General features: G+C 43.5%; 1 protein-coding gene across 1 annotated transcript in view; it reads right to left on the bottom strand.

Moving 5' to 3' along the window:
• Nucleotides 1–17509: 17509 nt before the first annotated feature.
• The window catches only part of CAAP1 (caspase activity and apoptosis inhibitor 1), a 46946-nt gene continuing 40519 nt past the window's right edge, over nt 17510–23936 (bottom strand). The window contains exon 6 of the mRNA XM_060237198.1: nt 17510–18939. Coding sequence (XP_060093181.1) covers nt 18602–18939 — 338 coding nt within the window. The 3' untranslated portion in view covers nt 17510–18601. The remainder of the gene's footprint in view (nt 18940–23936) is intronic.

Raw genomic sequence — 23936 nt, 5'->3', positions numbered from 1 at the left:
TGACGTTTTCTTGGTAGACTTTTTAATGGGATGGTTCACCATTGCCTTCCCCAGTAATTTACACTTTACCCCCAGCAAGCTGGGTACTCAGTTTACCTTCACCTTCAGGATGGAAGGTGGAGTCAACCTTGAGCTGAACCCAGCTTCTACCGGAATCAAACTCAGGTCATGAACAGAGCTTGGACTGCAAGTACTGCAGCTTACCACTCTATGCCATGGGGCTCCTTTTGTCAAATCTTAGAACTCAGCAAAATTCTCGCAGGGGGTTTGAACAATGGAGCTCAGAAGCAAGTATGTGGTGGGGAGAAAGAAAGAGCACAATAAAATTTTGAGGTTCTGGAGCTCTGCTGTGAGCTCCTGCCCAAAATGAGGCCTATTTGTGAGAACTGGAGCCTCCACACAGAGACCATTGCAGTCCATGTGTTGTCCCAGCTTGGAGGTTATGCCTATCTACCCAGCTGCACCTCCTCCTCCATTGCCAGTGACACCAACCCTCAAGTGAAGATTTCTTTTGTTTCATTTGGCATTCCCTCAGGAATCCCTCCTTCCTTCTCCATATCTTAGCCATTTTATTTTTCTTTTGCATTTGTTTTAAGCTCTGGTTTAAAAATTTTTTAATGATGTATTTGCATGTCAGTTTCAATGGTTTTTAAGATGAAATTTTAATTTGTATGTTTTAATTTGTTAGCCACTTTGATGGCCCCATGAGGTCAGAAAGGCCAGGGAAAATCTTCTTGTTAATAATAATATTGTTTAATGTATTTGCAACTTACTGTTGGTTTGTTAGCTGTCTTGAGCCTAAGGAGATAGGAGGGGACATAAATATTTTACATAAACTTTTTTAAGTTTATGAACTGCTTTTCCACACTTGTACCCAGAAGTACATTATAAAACTCGAACAAAAATCCATTAAAATATTGTAGAACAAATTGCAAAGTGTTATAATCATTTAAATGGAGCCAAAACACCTCAGCTACTATAGCAAGAATGTTAGCACACAAGCAGGCAAAGAATATATTCTAAAAGCAAAATGACATAGTATGAAAAAAACAGGTGTTCACCTCATAACGAACTAAAACGAGACCCAACAGGCAGGCTTTTAGTGCTCAATCCTCCCACCTCCACCAATTTTTCAGTGCAAAAACTTCTGCCACTTCCAATCTTTCCTCCATACCTGAAGCAGCATAGTTTGGGGAAAATGGCTTGGGGACTATCTGTAGGGGCAACTCTGTAGATGAAAGACAGAATAAGTCACTCTTGTAAAGCTGCCCTATACTGAGTGGAACTATTGGTCTATCAAGATCTGTACTGTCCACCCTGACTGGCAGTGGTTCTCCAGGATCTCAGATCTTTCGCATCACCACACCACCTGATCCTTTTAAAACTGAATATGCTGGAGATTTAAACTGGAAGTCCTAGGACCTTTTGCTTGCAAAACTGATACTCTACCACTGAGCCATAGTCCCTCCCCTTCCTATTTGGTGATTGTTACCTGCAAATACTTCAGTCTCTATATTTGTATTAACAAGTGATCATGTATTTGGCAATATATACTTACTGGCAGAATGTGTAATTTCTGCCAGAAAAAGACATTCAGTGCTTATACTCAAGTTGTCTTTTAAAAATGTAATTCTAAAGGAATTGTGCAGATGTGTTACTTTGTGGCAAGTGTAAAACTTGATCTAGTCCAAAATTTCACCACTTTTTTTACGTCTTGTGAATCACTAAGTCTGAGGCCTCATCATCTGTCTTTCCTTATTACCTGGTTTCTCCTCCACCTATCTACCTCCAATCTTGCAGGAATCCCTAGCTCCCAAAGCAGCCAAGAACAAAAGAAATACTGAACTAGAGAAACTTAACTAGGCAGAGGTCTCAGCAACATCTTATTGGTTCACCCCATTCATCTTTGCAAGTGAATTCTGGCAAATATACCCAATGGGTTACAGAAGAAAATATTGGGGAGCCATAGATGCCTCTTTGAGTTGAGTCTGACTCTTTGTGACCCCATGGACAAAGTTACACCAGGCCCTTCTGTCTTCTACCATCCTCCGAAGTCTGCTCAAATTCATATTAGTTACATCAGTAATGCTATCCAGCCATCTCATCTTTTGCCGTCTTCTTCTTCTTTTGCCTTCTGTCTTTCCCAGCATCAGGATCTTCTCCAGTGAGTGCTCCCTTCTCATTTGGTGGCCAAAGTATTTGAGCTTCAGCATCTGACCTTCCAGGGAACAGTCAGGGTTGATTTCCCTTAGGACTGACTGGTTTGATCTTGCAGTCCAAGGGACTCTCAAGATTCTTCTCCAGCACCACAGCTCAAAAGCATCTATTCTTCTGCGCTTGGCCTTCCTTATGGTCCAACTCTCACAGCCATACATTACTACTGGGAATACCATTGCTTTGACTATACAGACTTTTGTTGGCAGGATGATGTCTCTACTTATTATAGTGCCTAGGTTTGCCATAGCTGTCCTCCCAAGGAGCAAACTTCTTTTAATTTCATGGCTACAGTCACCATCTGCAGTGATCTTGGATCCCAGAAATGTGAAGTTTGTAACAGATGCCTCTTGCTTGTCCCCAAAAGCTGTTCCTCAGAAGTTCATGTGTTCCCAAATTTATCTAGTCCACAGTTTATTCTATTGTTCATTATTTATAGCTACATTATTGTTTTCAGCCAAGGACCACAATTGAACCATGAATTCAATCAGTGAAGCTTAATCCAGGAGGAAGAGGAGTTGGTTTTTATACCCCACTCGTCAGTACTCAAAGGAGCAGCTTGCAATCACCTTCCCTTCCTCTCACCACAACAGATACCCTGTAAGGTAGGTGGGGCTGAGCTCTGAGAGAACTGTGACTGACTCAAGGTTTCATGTTGATTGGAGAATCAGACCTGATTCTCCAGATTAGAGTCTGCTGCTCTTAACCACTACATCAATAGCCCCAAAACAAATTAGTGGCTGAACATGGCTAACGTAAGCCTGAATAAGGCTAACATAGGACTGTGGACTTCCTGTTCTAGGTCAAGTTACAGTCTTATGAAAGGGCAGATTCACAGCCTGAGGAAACTTATCTAGGCAGAGGAAACAGCCTGAGGCTCCACATGAAGGCATAAATTTCCTCTGTAGTGTTTACCTCAAACTCTCAGTTCTGGTGTTGGGGTCAGCTTTCCCCCAATATGCACTAGAACTGGGTTAAGTGAGTGAGCACAGTGAAGACAGGGCCTTATGGAATTCTCCCTGCAGAGGTTCATCTGGTACTGAGCTTACTAAAGCCTTATGATTGATTTTTACAATTTCAGTGTAGCCTTCATGTATTTAGGAAAAGCAGTTTATTGTCAGATTTATTTCACTATTTTTATTGCGTTTTGCAGCCAAAAGCTGGCTTCCAAAGTAGCTGAACAGGAACCAAGATCTATTACAAATGACACATAAAAATTAAATACAAAATGTTCCTTGTGAAGATGATTCTCAGTGAGCAGGATTAGGGCTATCTGGTTGCTTCTTGCCCTTTTTTGCTAGCCTCATCAGTGGAAACTGGACGATGCAATGGGTAATTAGTATAATGTGAACATTTTTAAATTTTATTGTTTCTTGTGCAGGTACAATAAACTATAGAGATGGCACATGTGATTACTCCAGTGTCTAAAAAACATTCTGATTTCCTCAACCCTCAGCTTTCTTGGAAGTTTTTTTTTTTAAGTATCAACATGAAATTTTTTACCTCCATATTTTAACTGCAGAATCAACATAATATCACTATAGTATTATTTACTTACTTGTCAGTAAGACCAATTCAATGGATAGGACCTGCTTTGGGCTGTGTGATATGTTTTCACTATGCTTGAGAGTCACTAAGACCCTTCAATAACTAGTGGGTGGAGTGTTGAACTTTCCTGCATTCATTTGAGCTGGGGCCAAACTGACCCCACAATCTTTTCAAAGCAATCTCCAAAGTAAAATGTGTAACAATACAGGGATCTGGCATGGAGAAAATGAAGGGTTCCTTGAAGTACAAAAACACTAGAGAACATAAAGTGTCACCAGTTAGCACATAACTCCTTTTGAGTCAGCTGTGACACCCCCAAATACACAGGTTTTTTAAAAAATGATAACGCTAATGCACATTCTGTTTGCATACATGACCCAATACTATGATATCTAATTAACTTTGACTATAGTAAAGATGCATCTGGCCAATCACTGTTGGAAAGAGCGCTAAAGCTGACCAGATAGAGACAAGTAATTTGACCAAGGCCAGAAACTACTGCAAAACTGAAGTGGAAACTGAGATCCACAATACCAGAAAAACTCTAAAACCATAAAAAAAGAATTTCCTCTCATATTTCTCACCTACCCCCATTAATTGTTTCCTCATCTCCCTCCACTGGCATTTTTCTCACTAATTTTTGTTGTCTCCTTCATTCAGTTGATGGACCCGAAATTCTAGTCAGTACAACACCAGTTCCACTCTTCCTTCATTTTTTTTACCCACATGGCAGCCTTATCCCTTCTCTCAGCTCTGCCTCCAGTTTAAATAGCCAGGAAAACAAAAGTTATATAACTTAAAAGGAACAGCTATCATTTAATCAGCAACTACCCACCGGACCTCAAGATGAGCAAGAACACGTGGTCCACTGTTCCACATTACCAACACAGTGCTCTGCTCAAAAAGATGTTGTAAGGAAAGGCTTGGAGCAAACTTCACAAACCTTATTAGAATTTAGCCCTCCCTCCCCTACTGAGTAAGGCTCAGGGCAGGTCACAACACTTAAAACCAATAAACAATTAAAATAAGTTAAATCGGAAGTAGGGCTGTCAGTTCGGTAAAGGCTTTACCAAATATTTACCGAATAGAAGCCTTTCGGTAAATATTCAAAAACAGGTATTCCATATAGATTTTTGAGCCTATTTTGTATTTCCAAATACCTGATTTCCGAATAAGTACGGTATTATTTGGAAATATTCGGTAAAGTTATTGCTTCCATAGAAAACAATGGGGAAAGGCAAAAGGCAGTCTGTGATTGACTTTCCCTGGCCTTTTCCCGCCTCTAGCTGGGGTGAGGTGGGGGAGACCTCTGACCAATCAGAGCCATGCATTTTTGCAGATTGTTAATGCATGGCTTTGCAGAACCCTGCAGGGCTGTTTCTGTTGTATGAGGTAGGGGGAAGGGAGAAACTGCAATTCTCCAATGGGATTGCATGTTTCCCCCCCTCAAGCCAATCCGAGAACAGAACAATTTAATTTCAAACTGTTATTTTGTCTATGGGCAGAGAGAGAGTATTTATTTACCACCTCTTGCCCCCTGGACTCCATTGCTGTTCCTGTTGCCACAGAGAGACTGTGAGCTGGTGTTTAGCCTCTGCTGCTTTGGCACAGTGCTCTGCTCTCTGTGGCCTCGTGTAGTGATCCTGATCCTGAATCCTGGACTTCAGCATCTGACTGGGTAAGATCCTTCCTTTTCCCCATTACTGTGGGGAAGGGGATTGGGGAATTTTTAGAAGAAGGTACCTCAAGGAGCCCTGCGAGCTGCAGGACATTTGTCTATTGGATAATTGGGTCTCAAAGGAGATGATCTGGCCGGACCTCTCTGCCGTGGCCCGAGTGTTCCTCTCATGCCCATCGAGCATTGAGAGCGAGCACATTTTTTCCCATACAGGCAACATTGTCAGTCCACATCACACAAGCCTCAATCCCAACACAGTGGTGATGCTGGTCTTCTTGGAAGTCAACATGCCACTGTTCGGCTGCCCAGACGTGGACTTTGGGGTGTACAAAGTGAGCACTTGGTTGTGCCTGCATCCTCTCTCAGTCTGGTCTAAGAAGTCAGGGAAACGCTCCTCCCTAAATTAAAATTAGAAAGCCCAGAAAGAGCCCCAGCCCAGAGATTGGTCAATTGATTGGTGGGAAAACGGCCCAGCCCCAACATTTCTCCCAACACGCTGCCTGCCTGACTCAGAAGAATGATGCATGGTCAGCAGAGCAGTAAAAGAAAATCTTCCCAATCCCCAACTCATCATAGCCAATAGAATTTTTGAAAGGGCTAAGGAAAACCAGCAGCTCCAGTCAGAGTGCCATATTGTATTAGGAGGTTTCCTGGTTGTAATGGTTAAGTGTATAGATCTTTTTTGGACCTGGTGTGATTTCCAACTCCTCTGCTTGCAGAGCAGCTGCTGGAGTGGCCTTGGGTCAGCCATGGCTCTCGTTGAAAGGGTGGCTTCTGTGAGAGCTCTCTCAGGTCAACCCAGGGTGTCTGCATTGGGGGGAAGAGGTAAGAGAGACTGTGTGACTTGTTGTAAGGTGCTCTGAGACAGAGTGAAGGGCAGGAGGGAAATCCAATGTCGTCTTTGTTTTCTTCTCTTCCTTTTCTTCTTTTCCTTCTCTTTCTTCTTCATTGGAGGTGAAAGTTGGGGGGGCCTGTGATGATGAGGGCAGCCACATCCTTGGCTAAAGTTCCCCTAATGGGACAGTGATGGTTGGTGTGTGTTGCTGCTGAGAGAGAGGGAATGGTTCTCTCCCTCTCACTCTCTGAGGCCCTCCCAGACATCTCCCTCATTTGGGGTGCAACTCTGGCTCGCCTCCTCGTGGTGCACCCTGGGTAATGCCGAAGAGCCTATACCAACCAACTGTCCATCGCTCAAGGTAAGTCTAAATGCTTCTTGCTTTGTGTCAGATAAAGATGTGGAGCTAGGTGTGGTCCACTGCTTCTGTTGTTTGAAGCAGGGCTGGAGAGCTGGCATCTATAGATTGGGTGTTCTGTGGCAGGGAAGCTGGCATCTGGGTGAGAGACCCAGAACCAGCATGCTTGTGCTTGGCCAGCTCTCCCCAGGTTTGGGGCAGGGCTGGAGAGCTGGCATCTGTAGATTGTGTGTTCCGTGACAGGGAAGCTGGCATCTGGGTGAGAGACCCAGAACCAGCATACTTGGTGTGCTTGGCCAGCTCTCATGTTGTTTGGGGCAGGGTTGGAGAGCTGAGTTTACTAAAGCCAGGTCTGCAGACCAGTCCTTGAGCAGATTGTGTTTTGTGTTGCACTGAAGTTGGCAACTGGGTTTATATTGGTGCCAGGATGCATAGAGTAGATAGATATAGTGCATTGGTGTCATATAGAGATTCTCTGATTTGAAGTTAGGTTTGGCTTTGGTTGCCCCAGGAATTAGACCCCGTGGTCCAATTTTCTTTTTGGCCTTGTGGGTTTTGTGTGGGGCAGTGCCCTGAAGCTGCACAGCAGTTTTGGGGGCTCTCCCCAAAACTCCCTGCTCCCCAGAGCCACTTTTCCCATGATAATTACAGTGGGGGAAGTGGCTAATTGGTTTTTTCTCACCATTGGGAACACTTCCTTTTGGGGTGCCCGCAGATTGGGGAGACCCCTGAAGCTGCCCTGCAGTCTTGGGGGCTCTCCCTCAAACCCCCTTCTGGCCAGAGCCACTTTTCCCACAGCAATTATAGTGGAGGAAGTGGCTAATTGGGCTTTCCCCAGTATTGGTAGCAATGGGCCTTTTGGGGAGCCCACAGACAGGGACTCCCTGGCCCAATCTTCTTGGAACTTGAAAGTTTTGTAGGGGAGAGTCCCCTGCAGGTTGCCTGACCGCCAGCAGCCTTGAATGAATGAATGAATGAACTTTATTACAGTCATAGACCAATATAAAAACTACAACACATCATATAAAACCCTCCTAAAATACCTAAGATAGTATAAAATACCCTCCTAAAAAAACATAAAATACTTGAACATTTCCCCACCTATACAATCCAAGATAACTAAAATATAATTTAACCGATTTTAAAATTCAAGTCAGTTCCAATTTATATAAATCCTTTAAATCAGAGTATATAAAAACATTTATAAACTAAAATTCCAAGAGGTCATACAAGACATGCAGTTTCTTGTTTCTTAGTATGGAACTTCACAAGATAATGGCAAAATTTGGCTATCTGTCTAGAGAGAGTTGGACTTGCATCCACCAAAAGTTTCTCCAAACATGCCTCATCCGCGTCTGCCATTGGTTTAACTACAAACGGGGAAACAAACCTATTCCTCTGTACTTGGTGGAAAGGGCATCGAAAAAACATATGGGTCATCGACTCCACCTCTCCCATAGCACAAGGACAGCGTCGGTCTTCATACGGGACTTTTCTATATTTCCCTTCTAGCACCTTTGAGGGCATGGCTGCACATCGAGCCAACGTAAAGGCTCTTCTGTGGGCTGGTACCTCCAAATAAAAAAAGTACTTGGCCGTCCTCATAACATATTTGGTCTCAGTAGATGCTAAAAAAGAGGGGGCCTGTTCTAGATCTTTGTCTCTCTATATCGCAGATTCTTTGTTTGATAATACTTTTTGCTTTGGCATAGCTCTGCGCCAAGAGGTTTTCAAGTGAGAATCCTATACTTTCTAAGTTGCTTCTGACCAATTGCAGCCACCTTGGCCTATAGGGGTCTTGAGTTATTAAAGGGAAGAGGCCTTTTTTGTTTTTATGGATCCTTAGCCATTGATATGCCGAAGATAACATAATTCTGGCCTCAATTCTCATTTGCCCAGTTTCTAAACGCAAAAGGGCATTTGACACACCTGGCGGAAGCTGCAAAACGTTACGAAGAAATTTAGATTGCACTTTCTCGAGAGCCTTCAGTTTTTTAGCCGAAATGCCCAGGTTAATACCATAGAGCAATTGTGTTAACACTTTGTATTGGAACAGTTTCAGTGCTGCCGGAACATAGAAGGCCCCCTTAGAGCGAAAAAATCTCAGGATAGCGTACATTGTTTTCTCCGCTTTCTCCACCCTCATATTACAATGTTCAGTATAGGCACCTGTATTCTGAATTACCATTCCCAAATAAGTAAATTTTGTTACTTGTTCTATTTTTTTCCCTTTCATAGTCCAATACCTCTTCTTGGCTTTTTTGCCAAATGCCATCACTTTTGTTTTTTCAAAGTTTATTACCAACCGTTCATTTTCGCAGTACTTAACAAAGCTGTCTAATGCTCTCCGCAACCCAATAGGTGTTCTAGATAACAGTACCACATCGTCTGCATATAGCAGTACTGAAAGATGGCGAAGAGCCAGCTTTGGGGGGTGAAATTTAGTATCAGTCATATGTTCCACCATATCACTGATATAGTAGTTAAATAGGATGGGGGCCAAAAGGCAACCCTGTCTTACACCCTTCTGAGTTTTTATTGGTTCTGTAAGTAATCCCTGCATATTACATCTCACTCTAAGAAATGATTCTTCATGGAGTCCACGAATAAGAAATAGCAGCCTTTTATCAATATTAGAAGCCGCTAGTTTTTGCCACAATCGTTGCCTTGAAATGGAATCAAATGCTGCCTTTAAATCAATAAAAGCAGCATATAGAGCAGTTGTACCTTTGGCAGAGTACTTCCCAATTAACTGTTGCAATATCAGGCAGTGCTCGATTGTCGACCTTTCTTTCCTAAATCCAGCCTGTTCTAGGGGAATAATTTCTTCTTGTTCCATCCATATTTCTAGTTTTTCTAAAAGATGTCTTGTATAGATCTTACTTATTATATTTAAAAGACTTATGGGCCTATAATTGGCGGGATTATTTCGATTGCCTTTTTTAAAAATAGGGACAACTATAGCTGTCCCCCACTGCTTTGGGATTCGGCCTGTTTGATCAACATAAGTGAAAAAAGATGCCAGGAATTGTGCCCACCAATTTACATTCTCTTTAAGCATCTCAGCTGGTATGCCATCTATACCTGGAGCCTTCCTATTTTCCAGTTGCATTATATGGGCTTTTATTTCTTGCGTACTAACTGGTGGCCACTGAGGGAAGTTCTCTATGTTACCTGGAAAAGAGGGTTGGACATTGTCATCATATAAATTCTGGAAGAAAACAGTCCATGTTTCCGCCGGAATATACATGTCCAGGGGAGAGGCTATCTTAAACCCCCCAATCTTTGTTAATTTCCAAAAAAGCGCAGAATTTTTTAGTTTTACAGCCTGTATAAGTTCCTCCCATAGTTTCCGAGTATACTCTTTCTTCTTCCTTTGAATAATGCCTTTATAGGTTTTTTTATGGCTCACTAGGGCACTTTGTGTCTCTACCCTTTTTTCTATGCTACTCCTCATAGCAAGATAATACAAACGATTTAGTTCTTTTTTTGCTTGGACACATTCAGAATCAAACCAACGTTTTGTTTTCCTATAATGCTGATGTAATCTATTCCCTGCTGGCACAGTCATAATAGAGTAAATCTCCTGGATTATATCTTGGTAAACTATTAACGGGTCTTGGTTTTCCTCTAAAGCTGTGAACACTAACACATGCTTCTGCAAATTTTCTGGAGTTAAGATTTCTTTCACTTTTTTATCCAATTCCCCACCCCACCTTACTCTTTTCCCCATAATTCCTATCCTTGTTGTATAACATACCTCATTTTGGTTAGGATTTAATGGGAGAGCTATCTGCAGACATAGAGGTAGATGGTCACCCTCCAAGTATGGGAGTACTTGGAAATTTTTAATCAGAGGTAATAGAGAATTGCATACCAACATATAATCAATAGTGCTCATTCTATTCCCAGACATAAAAGTATATTCGCCTGGATGATCGCCATAGAATGCCCCATTTAGGATATGGAACTCTCTTCTGCCTGCTAATTTAGCTAAACATAGGCCGGCAAAGTTTGCCTTACAATCTTTAAAATCTCTTGTGAAGGGAAGTCCATTCTGGCCTTGTTCCTGCTCATTTAGTAGGGAATTAAATTTATTTGCTAAGAAGGCATCATTCATTCCCATACGGGCATTGAAATCCCCTGCCAGTAAGATTTGAGCTTCCGGGTGTTCCAGGGAAAGATTTATTATGAATTGGTCTAGTGACGCCCAGTTTTCTTCTATAGATGTCTGTTTTGTTAGAGGTGGGAGGTATACATTTATAATAATCAGGATTCCCCTATCCCATCTCACCAATATAGCCATAGCTAAATGGGACAGCGAGGGTTTCAACACGCATTGAACCTTAAGGGCATTGGAAATAAAAATGCCCAAGCCTCCCCTTAACCTCCCTGGACCTTTTCCTGGAACTGCTGGTAAACTATAGGAGGAATAACCGTCCAGCAAAAGAGTTTCTGACATCCACGTTTCCTGCAATAAAATAATATCAAAGTCTCTCTGGAAAAAAGGAACCTCTATGTACGAATGAAGACATCTTAGCCATCCCGCCACGTTCCATGACAAAATTTCAACAGGTTTGTTGGTGATCCCCATGTCTTGCGTTGAGGACAGTCATTTGCATTTTCCTCCATCAGGTGCATGGGGGACATCCCTTATTTCGCATATTTCAGGGTCATCAGCTGCCACAATCAGGTTGGAATTATGCTTTCCTTTGTTAATTATTACAGTTGGTTCTAATGGGAAATGATGGGCCTCCTCTGCAGAATGGGTCCCTTCACCTTCACTCTTCCTCAGCTCACAGGCATTAGTACTTCCCTCTATTTCCATCTCCCTACAATCAGTAGAACCTCTGAGACCCTTCAGGGTAGATGTCAATTGTTCAAAACGGTCTATCAAGGACTCTTGCTCACAGTCTTGTAACAACGTAAATTTTGCAAGCAGTTGTTTCTCGAGTTCCTCCTCTGGCCAACTGGAATCCAGATTTTTCTGTCCAATCCCAATATCTCCTGTTAGGGGTGCCTCTTTGTCTAAGTTAATAGAGGTAATAGAGGGCTTCAGAGCTGATTCCAACAAAGGAGGGGGTAGATTAGAAGGAGTTGGTTGATCTAAGATCAATACAGTGTTGGTAGATTCCAGTTCTGCCACCAGCGACTGTTTTTTATAGTCCTTCTTAGAACCAACATCTTTTGTTTTTGCAACTATTTTCGAAATTATAGCATTTTTGAAATGTCTTTGTAATCTAATCCCTAGCGCCGCATATCTGTTGGCATAAGCAAACAAGTACGAGGGAATTTTGTCTGTATTAAAATGGAGTAAAAAGCGTTCAAATCTTATAGGACCTGGCAGCCTTTCCATCTGTATGAGGTCAACCAAAGGGGGAGCTATCCCAAGTAAGTTGGCTAAATGTCCTTTTGCTTTCCATTTGGCGCTCCAATCGATAAATCTCCCTTGCAATGGGAAAATATTTACAACAATACTTTTTGGATTGTACACCAATGAAAATAGATTTTCTTTAACAACCTTTGGTTTCTTTGATGTCGAAGTAGCTTTAATCCCAGTACCTATTGGACCTCTTTTCTTAACAACGTTTGCTTTATTCCCCTCCTGTGCCTGTTCTTTATTTTCTTTTGCATAATCTCCACCCCTCTCCTTTATCAAAGATACTATTTCTCGTAAGTAAGTAAAAATTGTCTGTAAGGCTTCTGCCACCAGGGTTGTTTGCTGTGCTAGCAACTCCAGCCCCTCCGCATGCCTATTTGATTGTTTGTCACTTAGTTGGCAAGATATGTTATCATTCAGAGCTTCATTAGTGTTACAAAAGGGCTGGCCCACAGGACAAGCTTCTCTTCCATCTTCTCCTCCATTAGTCAGTTCACTAGTCAGTTCCTCCTTTTCTGCTGGCTCCAACACGTCCTCTAGAGGGGAGAAGCGATTTGATGTTTCAACAGCAAATGACGGCAGAGCAGATTTGGACTTGTTGTTTAAGGTAAAAAAGTCCTCTATCCTAAGCTGTTTGCAAACTGGCAAAGAAGCAGATTCCTCCTCCATTTCTCTTGGCCGCTTGCCCGATGCCATTAAGGGGGTTCTGTTGGATGGTAATTGGCACTGTTCTGATAATAAGTAAATAAAACAAACACCAAACAATTGATATCTTAAAAATTACAGATAAAAGCCACAACAACTGCTAAGAATATCATGAAATGTCTTTAAAAGCCAAATTTGTCAGAACCACCGCTGTAGTCGACTGCACTCCGCCATGTTGCTTTACAGGAGTTGACTTAATTTCAACCTTCAGTTAAATTCACAGTTCAAATTAAAAGACTCTTAAAAAAAACCCCTGTCTTTGAGGGACAATGTAAAACTTTGTAAAACTTTGTAAAACTTTGTAAAACTTTATAAAACTTTATAAAACATCAGCTGTCGTTCGTTAGCTGCAGCAGCTTCTGTGTCAGAAAACAAAAGGAGAAGCTTATTAACTGATTAAACAGCCAGAGCTTGGGAGAGACAAAACAGCTGCACCAAAATTAAAAGTGAGGTGATAAGATGAGACTATTTAAAAACAATTATAACAAGGCAAGATAAAAGTTAGAAGATTGAAAACAACTTAGCGTTTTAGGAGCGTTTTTAGGAGCGAAGAAACAAGCGTCTGCCTTCCTCCGAGTCTGCGCAGAACCCCCCCGCCAGCAGCCTTTGATAATGCCCTATGTTGCCATTAAGTTCAATGGCCCATAGGGTATAATGGTGGGATAGGGGCACCCTCTTTAGATCTTTTTGGGACTTGGGGGTTTTGTAGGGGAGTCCCTTGCAGTTTTCCTGCAGTTTTGGGGGCTCTCCCTCAAACCCCCTGTTCCCCAGCAGCCTTTGATTATGTCCTAGATTGCCATTGAGTTCAATGGCCCATAGGGTATAATGGTGGGATAGGGGCACCCTCTTTGGATGCCCCTGGAGTGGGACCCCCTGGCCCAATCTTTTTGGGACTTGGGGGTTTTGTAGGGGAGAGTCCCCTGCAGGTTCCCGGCAGTTTTGAGGGCTCTCCCTCAAACCCCTTCCCCTCCAGGCGGCTTCCAATATACCCTATTTTGCCATTGACTTAAATTGCCCATAGGGTATAATGGCAGCCAAATACCATATATATCCAAATACATCTGTATATTCGGATATATCCGAATACCACTATTCAGTAATATCCGGAATACTGAAAAATTTATTTCCGGATATTACCAAATTTTTTTTTGGTTGACAGCCCTAATCGGAAGTTAACATTTGCAGTTCTTCATCAGATAGTACAATAGAGGAAATCAGGAATTGGTCTATAGAGGGAAGCCACCACTCATCCTAGACCATGTGCCTGGTGGAATAGCTCTATCTTACAGGCCCTTCAAAATTGTTTAAAGTCTCACAGGACCCAGGTCTCATTGAGCAGAGAATTCCACCAGGTTGGGGCCAAGGTCAAAGAAGACCTGGCCCTGTTTGCAGATAGTAGAACAGCCTTCGAGCCAGGAATCACTAACAGTTTGTTATTAGCTGAGCCAAGTGCCCTTATGGGAACATACCAGGAGAAGTGGCACCTCAAATAAATTGGATCCAGGTCATTTAAGGCTTTGAAGGTCAATACCATAACCTTGGACCTGATCTGGTATTTAATTGGGCGCCAGTCAGCTAGCAGAAGACAGGCTGAATAAATGCTCTGACTGGGGTCCCCATAAGGACCTGCACTGCTGCATTCTGGACCAGTTAGAGATTCCAGGTCAGTCTCAAGGGTAGCCCTACATAGAATGAGTTTCAGTTGACCAGTCTGGAGGTGACTGTTGTGTGGATCATTGTGGCTAGGTCTTGGCAGGACATGTAGGGAGTCAATTGTCTAGCCTGGTGTAGATGGAAAAACACCAGCCTAGTTAGATTTGTAATCTATGCTTCCATTGACAGGGAAGCATCCAGAAACATCCCTAAATTCTTGACAGTTGGTGCCAGTGTTAGAGGTACCTAGTCAAGAGAAGGAAGTTGGCATCCTGCTCCAGCTTCATCTCAATCCAGCTATGGGACCTCTGTCTTCAATGGAATTAGTTTCAGTCAGCTCTGCTTCAGCCATACAACTACTGCCTCCAATTCCTCAGCCAGGGTAACTGGAATAGTCTCCAGCAAGCCACTCATCAACAGAAATAGTGGTGTGTCATCAACATATTGATGACAGCTCAACCTGAAACTCTGGACTAGTTGGACAAGGGGTTGCATGTAGATGGTGAAAGGGCTGTCCTTTGAGGGACCCCACATTCCAATGAATGCCTCAAAGAAGCCATCTCCCTGAGTGCCACCCTTCGTCCCTGGCCTTGGAGACATGAGATCAGCCGCTTCAAGGCTATCCCACATATTTCCACATCAGCGAGGTGGTGTGTCATCAGATTGTGGTTGACAGTGTCAAATGCTGCTGCCAGATTTTAACAACAGCAGTGCTGGCCCACCAGGATCCAGCTGTCTGTGGAGATAATCTATGATGTTTTGATGCACTTCTTGTGGTTTTGACTTAAAATCTCAGTCTTTTAAAATATCTTATGCATGTGTGAGAAAATAACATCAGTTTTGTTGATTCAATTCACACTTGGGAAGGACTTTGGCTCAGTTGCAAAGTATTTGCTTTCCATGCAGTGTCCCAGGCTCAATCTCCAGTTGAAATGATGAAGTAGCAGGTGATGTGAAAGACTTCAACTGTGACCCTGTACAGCCACTGCCAGTCAGAGGAGACAATACTGAGTTGATGGGTCAATGTATAATGTACAAAAGAGACGGTCTCCACTTGTCCCCAGATGGAACCAGGCTGCTGGTGCTTAAAATTAAAAATGTGGCAGAGCAGTTTTTAAACTAAATCCTGGGGGAAAGCCGACAGGAGATGAATTGTCTCTGGTTCGGGAGGACTCATCTCAAAGAGATGAAGAGTTAGCTGTTACTTTTCTACTGGGTAATGGATCAGAGTTGTCCAGAGATGGTGACAAACAGAATGGACTGTCTGTCAGTCTCGAGGAAGCAAGAGGAAGGTTGCAGGCCTAACTTGCCTGGGAAATTATAGATGTTTGTATACAAATGCTAGAAATGTTGGGGGAAAACATAGACATTGTGGGAATTTCAGAAACTTGGTGGAATGAGGAGAATCAGTGGGACACGGTGATTCCTGGATATAAGTTATATCGGAAGGATAGGGAGGGAAGGGGTGGAGGTGGGGTGGCTCTGTATGTCAGAGAGGGTATACAGTCCAGTAAGACTGAGGTCAGAGAATTAGATTCCCTTCTAGAAATGCTTTGGGTCTAAATAGAGGGCCCAAAAGGAAATTTTGGGTCCCATGCTCTTTAACTTGTTCATTAAAGATTTGGAATTGGGAGTGAAGCGGCCAATTTTGCACTACATTGTTCAGGGTGATAAGAACCAGAGAGGATTGAGGCACTCCAAAGGGAGCTGTTGAGGCTGGGTGAGTGGGCGTCAACGTGGCAGATAAGGTTCAGTGTAGCCAAGTGCAAAGTAATGCACATTGGGGCAAAAAATCCCAGCTACAAATACAAGTTGATGGGGTGTGAACTGGAAGAGACTGACCAAGAGAGAGATCTTGGGGTCATGGTAGATAACTCACTGAAAATGTCAAGGCAGTGTGCGATTGCAATAAAAAAGGCCAATGCCACTCTGGGAATTATTAGGAAGGGAACTGAAAACAAATCAGCCAGTATCATAATGCCCCTGCATAAATCGATGGTGCGGTCTCATTTGGAATACTGTGTACAATTTTGGTCACTGCACCTCAAAAAGGATATTATAGCACTGGAAAAAGTCCAGAAAAGGGCAACTAGAATGATTAAAGGTTTGGAACACATTCCCTATGAAGAAAGGTTAAAACGCTTGGGGCTCTTTAGCTTGGAGAAACGTCGACTGCGGGGTGACATGATAGAGGTTTACAAGATTATTCATGGGATGGAGAAAGTAGAGAAAGAAGTACTTTTCTCCTTTTCTCACAATACAAGAACTCGTGGGCATTCAATGAAATTGCTGAACAGTCAGGTTAGAATGGCTAAAAGGAAGTACTTCTTCACCCAAAGGGTGATTAACATGTGGAATTCACTGCCACAAGAGGTGGTGGCGGCTACAAGCATAGACAGCTTCAAGAGGGGATTGGATAAAAATATGGAGGTCCATCAGTGACTATTAGCCACAGTATATTATTGGAACTGTCTGGGGCAGTGATGCTCCGTATTCTTGGTGCTTGAGGGGCAACAGTTTGGTGAGAGCCAGTTTGGTGTTGTGGTTAAGTCCACTGGGAGAAACGAGTTTGATTCCCCACTCCTCCACTTACAGCTGCTGGAATGGCCTCGGGTCAGCCATAGTTCCCACAGGGCTTTTCCTTGAAAGGGCAGCTTTTGAGAGAGCTCTCTCAGTCCCATCTATCTCACAGGGTGTCTGATGTGGGAGAGGAAGATAAAGGAAATTGTGAGCCGCTCTGAGACTCTGAGTGGAGGGCGGAATATAAATCCCATGTCTTCTTCTTCTGCTTCTTCAGTGGGAGGGCTTCTGGAGTTCTGGCCCTGCTGGTGGACCTCCTGATGGCCCCTGGGCTTTGGTCACTGTGTGACACAGAGTGTTGGACTGGTTGCGCCACTGGCCTGATCCAACATGGTGTCTCTTATGTTCTTAATGGTCTGACTCAGTACAAGGCAGCTTCATGGATAATGATTCAAGTCACAAGTTTTTTCCCTCTCCCTCTTCCTTTTTCAAGATGGTGGGTGTTGGCTGCAAGTGATGGTTCCACAGATGATATTTAGGATGAATGTAAGGATGCTTGCTCTGTATCATTTCACATGATGGATACCTGGTGTGACAAATAAATTCAACTATTTCAAATGGATACAAATCTCTCCTTTGTATTGTTAAAAAAGGTGGAAACCACTACAGTTGATGAAACAACAGTCTGAAAGAAAATAATTATGCACAGGAAAGAATCACATGCTTCTGTATCTTTCCAATATGAGTTTAAAAATTATCCATAACTGTAACTATTTCACAATTTAAACATTTTTCAATCTTCCAAAGGAAAAAGTCATTTTAATAATTTAATTCAGAAGCTGGGCATCACAGACTCATATATATAAGTTACCCCCAGACAATGAAAGGTTCTTTAGGAATAAAGTACTTTCAGACATGAACACATCAACACTGAATTTGCTAACTAAGGAAGACAAGAAACAAGCTTAAGTGCTAACTACACAGATTATGAGTGCCCATGGGCATCACATGTAACAAGGTCAAGTAGCAGCTGGGATCCAACCATTTAAAAAGTCCAGCCATCCAGTCACTGAGAGCCAGTGTACCCATTTTAGCCCTTTATGTAGAGCTACTGAGGTCAGAGGCAGTATACAATACTTCAAAAATGTCAGATGCCACACCAATAGAGTGACTCAGCTCTAGAGGGACTCAAAAGGTTTGTGCTGTGAGGGATTCTGGAGTGGTTTCTCAATTTACATGCCCTATACCTCTCCACTTCAGATAGGCAGTGTTTCTACCCCCTTCTCCCTTCTTTTGACCTCCTAGCCCAAGTTACCTAGTGGCTTAAAAAAAAAAAAGCTGGAGTAGCATGGTGACCCCCCCCCCCCCGCCTACTGTTCTTGAAATTTCCATAAGGCACCAAGATTTAGTCAGAGAGGAATGTTGTTGTTATTGTTTCACAATTCATGTCAAGAAATAAGCTAGCACAAAGAAAAAGTAACCAACGAGAATCAAACAGTATCAAACCAGACAATGTAAGCAAGTCGCAGAGGAAGTTTACTGATGGCAGTGACAAAGTGCTGCCGACTATTTCAGCCAAGGGTTACAATACACAAAGTGTTTGAACAAGGAATGTCAAATCCAGTCCAAATACACTTTCTCACTAAAGGGAACTGACATCACACCCATCAAAATAAATATAGACATCTTGCAAATGAAATTGCCCGGAGGCTATTTTTTTACATCTCCAGCTTTCATGAGGGCCTTAATAGCCCTGGCTCGCATCTCAAGCTCCAGGAGCTCCAGCTGCTGTGCTGATGGGTGAACATCATCTGCTGGAGGAACTGCTAATGCTGCTGCCTTAGTGTCCTTTGGGGAGGATTCTGCAAGCCCCAAGATCTCATTCACACTTTTCTCAATGTCCTTCTGAAGGTCGTCTATCTGACCATCTCCACTTCTGACAGTCCTTTCTGGCACACTGGGATTCTCTTCTTCATTGCATGGGCCTTCAATGTCACTGTCATAGGCATCTGCATTGATGCTGAGAACATCACTATCTTCTCCTTTGCCTGCAACACAAAATTAATATAACAAACAGAAAAAATCAGAAGCCTTTAAAAAAAGCAACTGGTTTTTCAACATGCAGTATTTGCTTCAACATATTTGCACGGATTTAGGGTATAAGAAAGGTAATCTATAAATTTAAAAACAACAGTTTCTCCCTTTCCTGTCCTTCCCCAACTTTAAGACTGATCGAATTTAGACAAATTTTAATGCATTTTTATTCCAATTTAAAGAACATGCAGTAGAATCAAAGCTACAGTACTGGGGAAATTTATTCCATCATATGGAATTGCATGATCTATTTTCCTAATTAAAATGTCATAAGGTTTTATATCACAAGGACGCGTCTGCATTACAAAATGAAAGTTGATGTGAAGAGCCTTTGGGACTGACTGCTGTTTATTATTTTAAAAGTGAATTTAATTCCTAAAGTGTAGTTTAAAAATACTCCTCACTTTACTTTATATACTGTAAAAACAGGTTACAGTTATCAGTGTACAAATACATGCATTACAATTTAAATGAAAGTATTTAAACGTACATTATCTCAAACACAATTTAAAAAGACATTTTGTTCAATTAAAAGCACAGATTTCAGAAAATGTGGCATTATTCTAACCAAATACATAAATTATTGGGTAGTAATAAAAAAAAATACTGCTGTGACTTCTTGGCCTCAGTTACTATTGATTTGTGATCTCTTTGGAAGTCCTCCATGGATACTGCTTATTACTCAGATGACTATCAAAACATCGTAATGCAGAAAAATAGCAAAATCTTGTCCCATTTTTATCCCACCTTGCCACCAAGATACTCAGCTTGGAAACATGGATCTCCTGTCCTCTATTTCTTCTTCCCAACAATTTTGTGCATCCTCTGAACAGCTCTGTTAGACACTGACCTGTGTTCTACCAGTCCACAACAAAATTTGTGGTCATCCTCCGACCTAAGGAGCCTTTCTCCAACTTAAGTGCCTTTTCTTCCAAGGGAAAAAAAACCACCTACTAAGAGTAAGCCACTCTAGACGGGAAAAATTTCATTTCATCTAAGATAGGATACCACCCAGTGACTGGCCAAGCTCACGCAGTAACTAGAATGGCTGAATCCGGATTTTAACCTGAATCTTAGGTCTAATGGTTAAAGTACATTGGCTCTTAGTAAAAATTTAATTGTTTCTACTCCACCTTAACTCCTTGAAGTCAAGGTTAAAAAAGATATAGCAACCAAGTTGCAAAGAGTTACAAATTTAACAGCACTCAGGATTAAAAATGCACAATAATTATAACAACTTCAGAGGAGAGCTGTGTTAGTCTGCAGTAGTTCAAGCTAAGTTCAAGTACAGTAGCACCTTAGAGACCAACAAGATTTTAGGGGAATAAGCTTAGGAGAGTCAAAGCTCCTCCCTTTGGCAGGTACTGACAAAGGGAGCTCGAATCTCCAAACCTTGTACCCCCCTGTATCTTGTTGGTTTCTAAAGAATTAAACATACAGGATATACAAACGAACATTAGAATGAGCACCTACTGAAATAATAGATTCTCCATCAAATTCTCACCAGAATAATAGTAAAGAGCCCAGCAGCACCTTTAGACTAACACATTTTATTATAGCATAAGCTTTCAAGAAACACAGCTTTCTTCATCAGATGCATGAAAGGTATGTAGTAACTGGCCAGAGATATATAGGCAGTAAGGGGAGGGGGAAGCGGATGCAGGAAGTGAGTGCCATGTAAATGCAAAACGGTTGCAAAAGTCATGAAAAAGGTAGAATGTGCAACCTAGGCTGGGAAGTGATTTCACATGAGACAAAGCTTTGGTTTCTGTTACTAAAAGGCAAGGACAGAGACAGGCCCTTTTAGGGCTCTTTTGGTCTTTGAAAGAAGACTCATCAGGGCTAGGCCTGCCACCAACCATGGAGCGAATGTGTAATACCCACCAGCTGCTTACTACTGTTCAATAGCAGACAACAAAAGCCAGCATGGTATAGTGGTTAATTTCAGACTAGGACCAGGGAAACACACTAGAAACCCCCACTTTGCCATGTTGCTTACTGGGTGGCCTTGGGCCAGTCACACACATTCTCAGCAATGTTCCCTCTAAGCTGTAGAGTCTTGTGAGCAAAAATTCTACTTTGTGAGCTACTAGCATTAAAGTTGCGAGCTACTGGCATTAAAGTTGTGAGCTACTACATAAATTAGTTTGTTCTAAGGCCATTTTTCCTGAGCTGAAACAAGAATGTATGTGCTGGAGGCTAAAAAATTGTGAGCTAGCTCGCAGTAACTCAGCTTACAGGGAACACTGATTCTCAGCCTAACTTACTTCACAGGGTTGTTGTAAAGATAAAGCAGAGAGGAGGATAATTCTGTAAGCTTTTCTGGGTCCACATCAAGGAGAAAGGCAGGGTATAAATGAAGTGAATAAATAATATAGCTGAAGATGGAAGACAGATACAAGGTAGTTTGATTTGTGTCTCAGAAAGGGAAAAGGAAGCAGAGAAAGGTGAAGCTAATTGTCAGGAAGAGGAAAAAAGGAAATAGATTGGGTAGGGGATATGTGGGAAAGTGAGCCACTCTTTGCAGGTTCTCCACTGGACTACTGGGCCTTGGCCAGCAAGCACCATGCAACTCAGCTAGAATTTTCCCAGGCAGAGGCTGCCAGGGGGGAAGGAAGGAGGGGAAAGACAGGTTGCTTACCTGTAACTGTAGATCTTCGAGTGGTCATCTGTGCATTCACACTCATGGGATAGTGCGCCTGCGCCGATCCCCGAATCGGTACCTGAAAAAGCCCGGGATTTTTTTGCGCTCGGCGCCAATGGGCATGCGCAGGCGTCCCAATGCGCATGCCCACCAGCGCCAGCGCGGGGATCCCGCCAGTTCCTTCCTGACCGCCGAAAGCCTCTTACTGGAGGGAGACCGTCAGCAGCGGGGAAGGAGGGCGGGTAGTGTGAATGCACAGATGACCACTCGAAGATCTACAGTTACAGGTAAGCAACCTGTCTATCTTCTTCGTGGTCTCTGTGCTTCACACTCATGGGAGACTAGCAAGCAAAGCATACCTGGAGGTGGGAAGACGGTCAACCTGAAGAAACAGCTTGCAGCACCGCAGCTCCCAACCGAGTCCTCTGCTGAGCATGCACGTCCAGCGCGTAGTGCTTCATGAAGGCATGCAGAGAAGACCAGGTAGCTGCCTTGCAGACGTCGGAAAGGGACACACCTTTCAGGAATGCCACCGACGTGGCCACCACCCTTGTGGAGTGTCCACGAACAGGTCCAGGTAAGGGCTTCTTCGCCAACAAATAACAAAGTTTAATTGTCTCAGTGAGCCACTTGGAAAGCCTTTGAGACGAAATCTTGGACCCTAACTTGGGGGCAGAGTAGGAGACAAAAAGTTGGTTGTCCTCATGAAAGCCCCGTGAACGATTCAAATAAAACAAGAGGGCACGCTTAACGTCTAAGGCATGCAGCCTGCGCTCCTCATCCGAGGAAGGGCTAGGGTAAAACGTGGGTAACCAAACTTCTAAATTAAGATGAAATTGGGAAACCACCTTGGGAAGAAAAGTAATGTCTGGAGCTAGGGAGACCCCCGCTTCCCTGAAGGCAAGGTAGGGGTAATCACAGTGCATCGCCGTGAGCTCCCCCGCACGACGTGCTGAGGTGATGGCAACCAAAAATGCAGTCTTCCAGGACAAAAGTTGTAAGAAACATGTTGCCATGGGCTCAAAAGGACGACGAGTCAACCTGTCCAGAACCAGAGTCAAATCCCACAACTGTGGAGGGGATCTAGAAGGGGGATGAAGGCGGAACAGTCCCTTCATGAACCTCTTGGAGTGAGGGTGAGCAAAAACAGAGTAGCCCTCTACTGAAACATGGAAAGCAGAGATAGCCGCCAAATAAACCTTGATGGAGGAGAATACCAGCCCCTCATCCACCAAGGCTAAAAGAAACTCAAAAATTGCCGAAAGCCCAACGGAGTCAGGCGACGTAGGGGAGTCAGCCACAAAGTTACTGAACTTCTTCCACTTCCTCTCGTAAGAGGCACGAGTGGAAGGCTTCCTGCTACTCTGGAGGACTTGCTGGACCCTGGTGGAAAACCCTACTGATCGATGAACCACGCCGTCAGCTTCAGGTGGGGCACGTTGTGGTGGAGTACGTGCCCGCCCTGGGCCGACAACAGGTCCGGATCTGTCGGGAACTGATAAAATACCCCCCTCGACTGCTGGAGCAGGATCGAGAACCAACTCTGACGGGGCCACCAAGGAGTCACCAGGATGCAACGTGGCTTCTCCTGAATTAACTTGTGGACTACCCTTGTCAGAAGAGGCAAGGGTAAAGGAACATGTAAAGGAACCACCACCACCCCCCCCCCCACTGAAGAAGGCGTCCGTCTCCCAGCGAGGCTGGATCCGCACCTCCCCTGGCACAGAACAAGGGGCACTTTTTGTTCTCCGCTGTGGCGAAGACATCTAGCTGTGGGTACCCCCAACGCTGGAACACCGGCTCCAGGAACCGCCATTGCAGTTCCCATTCGTGTGGGAGAGCTCCACCCCTGCTGAGAGAGTCCGCCTGAATGTTGAGGACCCCCGGCAGGTGTGTTGCCTTCAGAAAAATGTTCCACTGGAGGCACTCCGTCCAGAGGTCCATCGCCAGCGAGCACAGTCTGTGGGACACTGTCCCCCCCTGTCTGTTTATATAACACAGGGCAGTGGTGTTGTCCGTAAGCAGTGCCACAGACTTCCCTGCTAACAGAGGGCGAAAGGAGCGAAGGGCGAAGTGAACCGCCAGCAGTTCCAAGTAATTTATATGGCACCGACTCAGTTTCGGAGGCCACTGGCCCCCCACACATAGGTCTTCCAGGTGAGCTCCCCACCCCCACATGGAAGCGTCGGTGGCAATAGTCACAGTAGGGGTTGGTAGATGAAAGGGAGCCCCTTGACAGATGTTGCTCTCCAATCCCCACCATTGCAGAGATTGGATAGTCCCGGGTGGGATGGAAAACCTCTTTCA

Source organism: Heteronotia binoei, chromosome 4 (assembly GCF_032191835.1).
Source record: "Heteronotia binoei isolate CCM8104 ecotype False Entrance Well chromosome 4, APGP_CSIRO_Hbin_v1, whole genome shotgun sequence".
NCBI classification, from domain to species: domain Eukaryota; kingdom Metazoa; phylum Chordata; class Lepidosauria; order Squamata; family Gekkonidae; genus Heteronotia; species Heteronotia binoei.
This window is presented reverse-complemented; position numbering and strand designations above follow the sequence as displayed.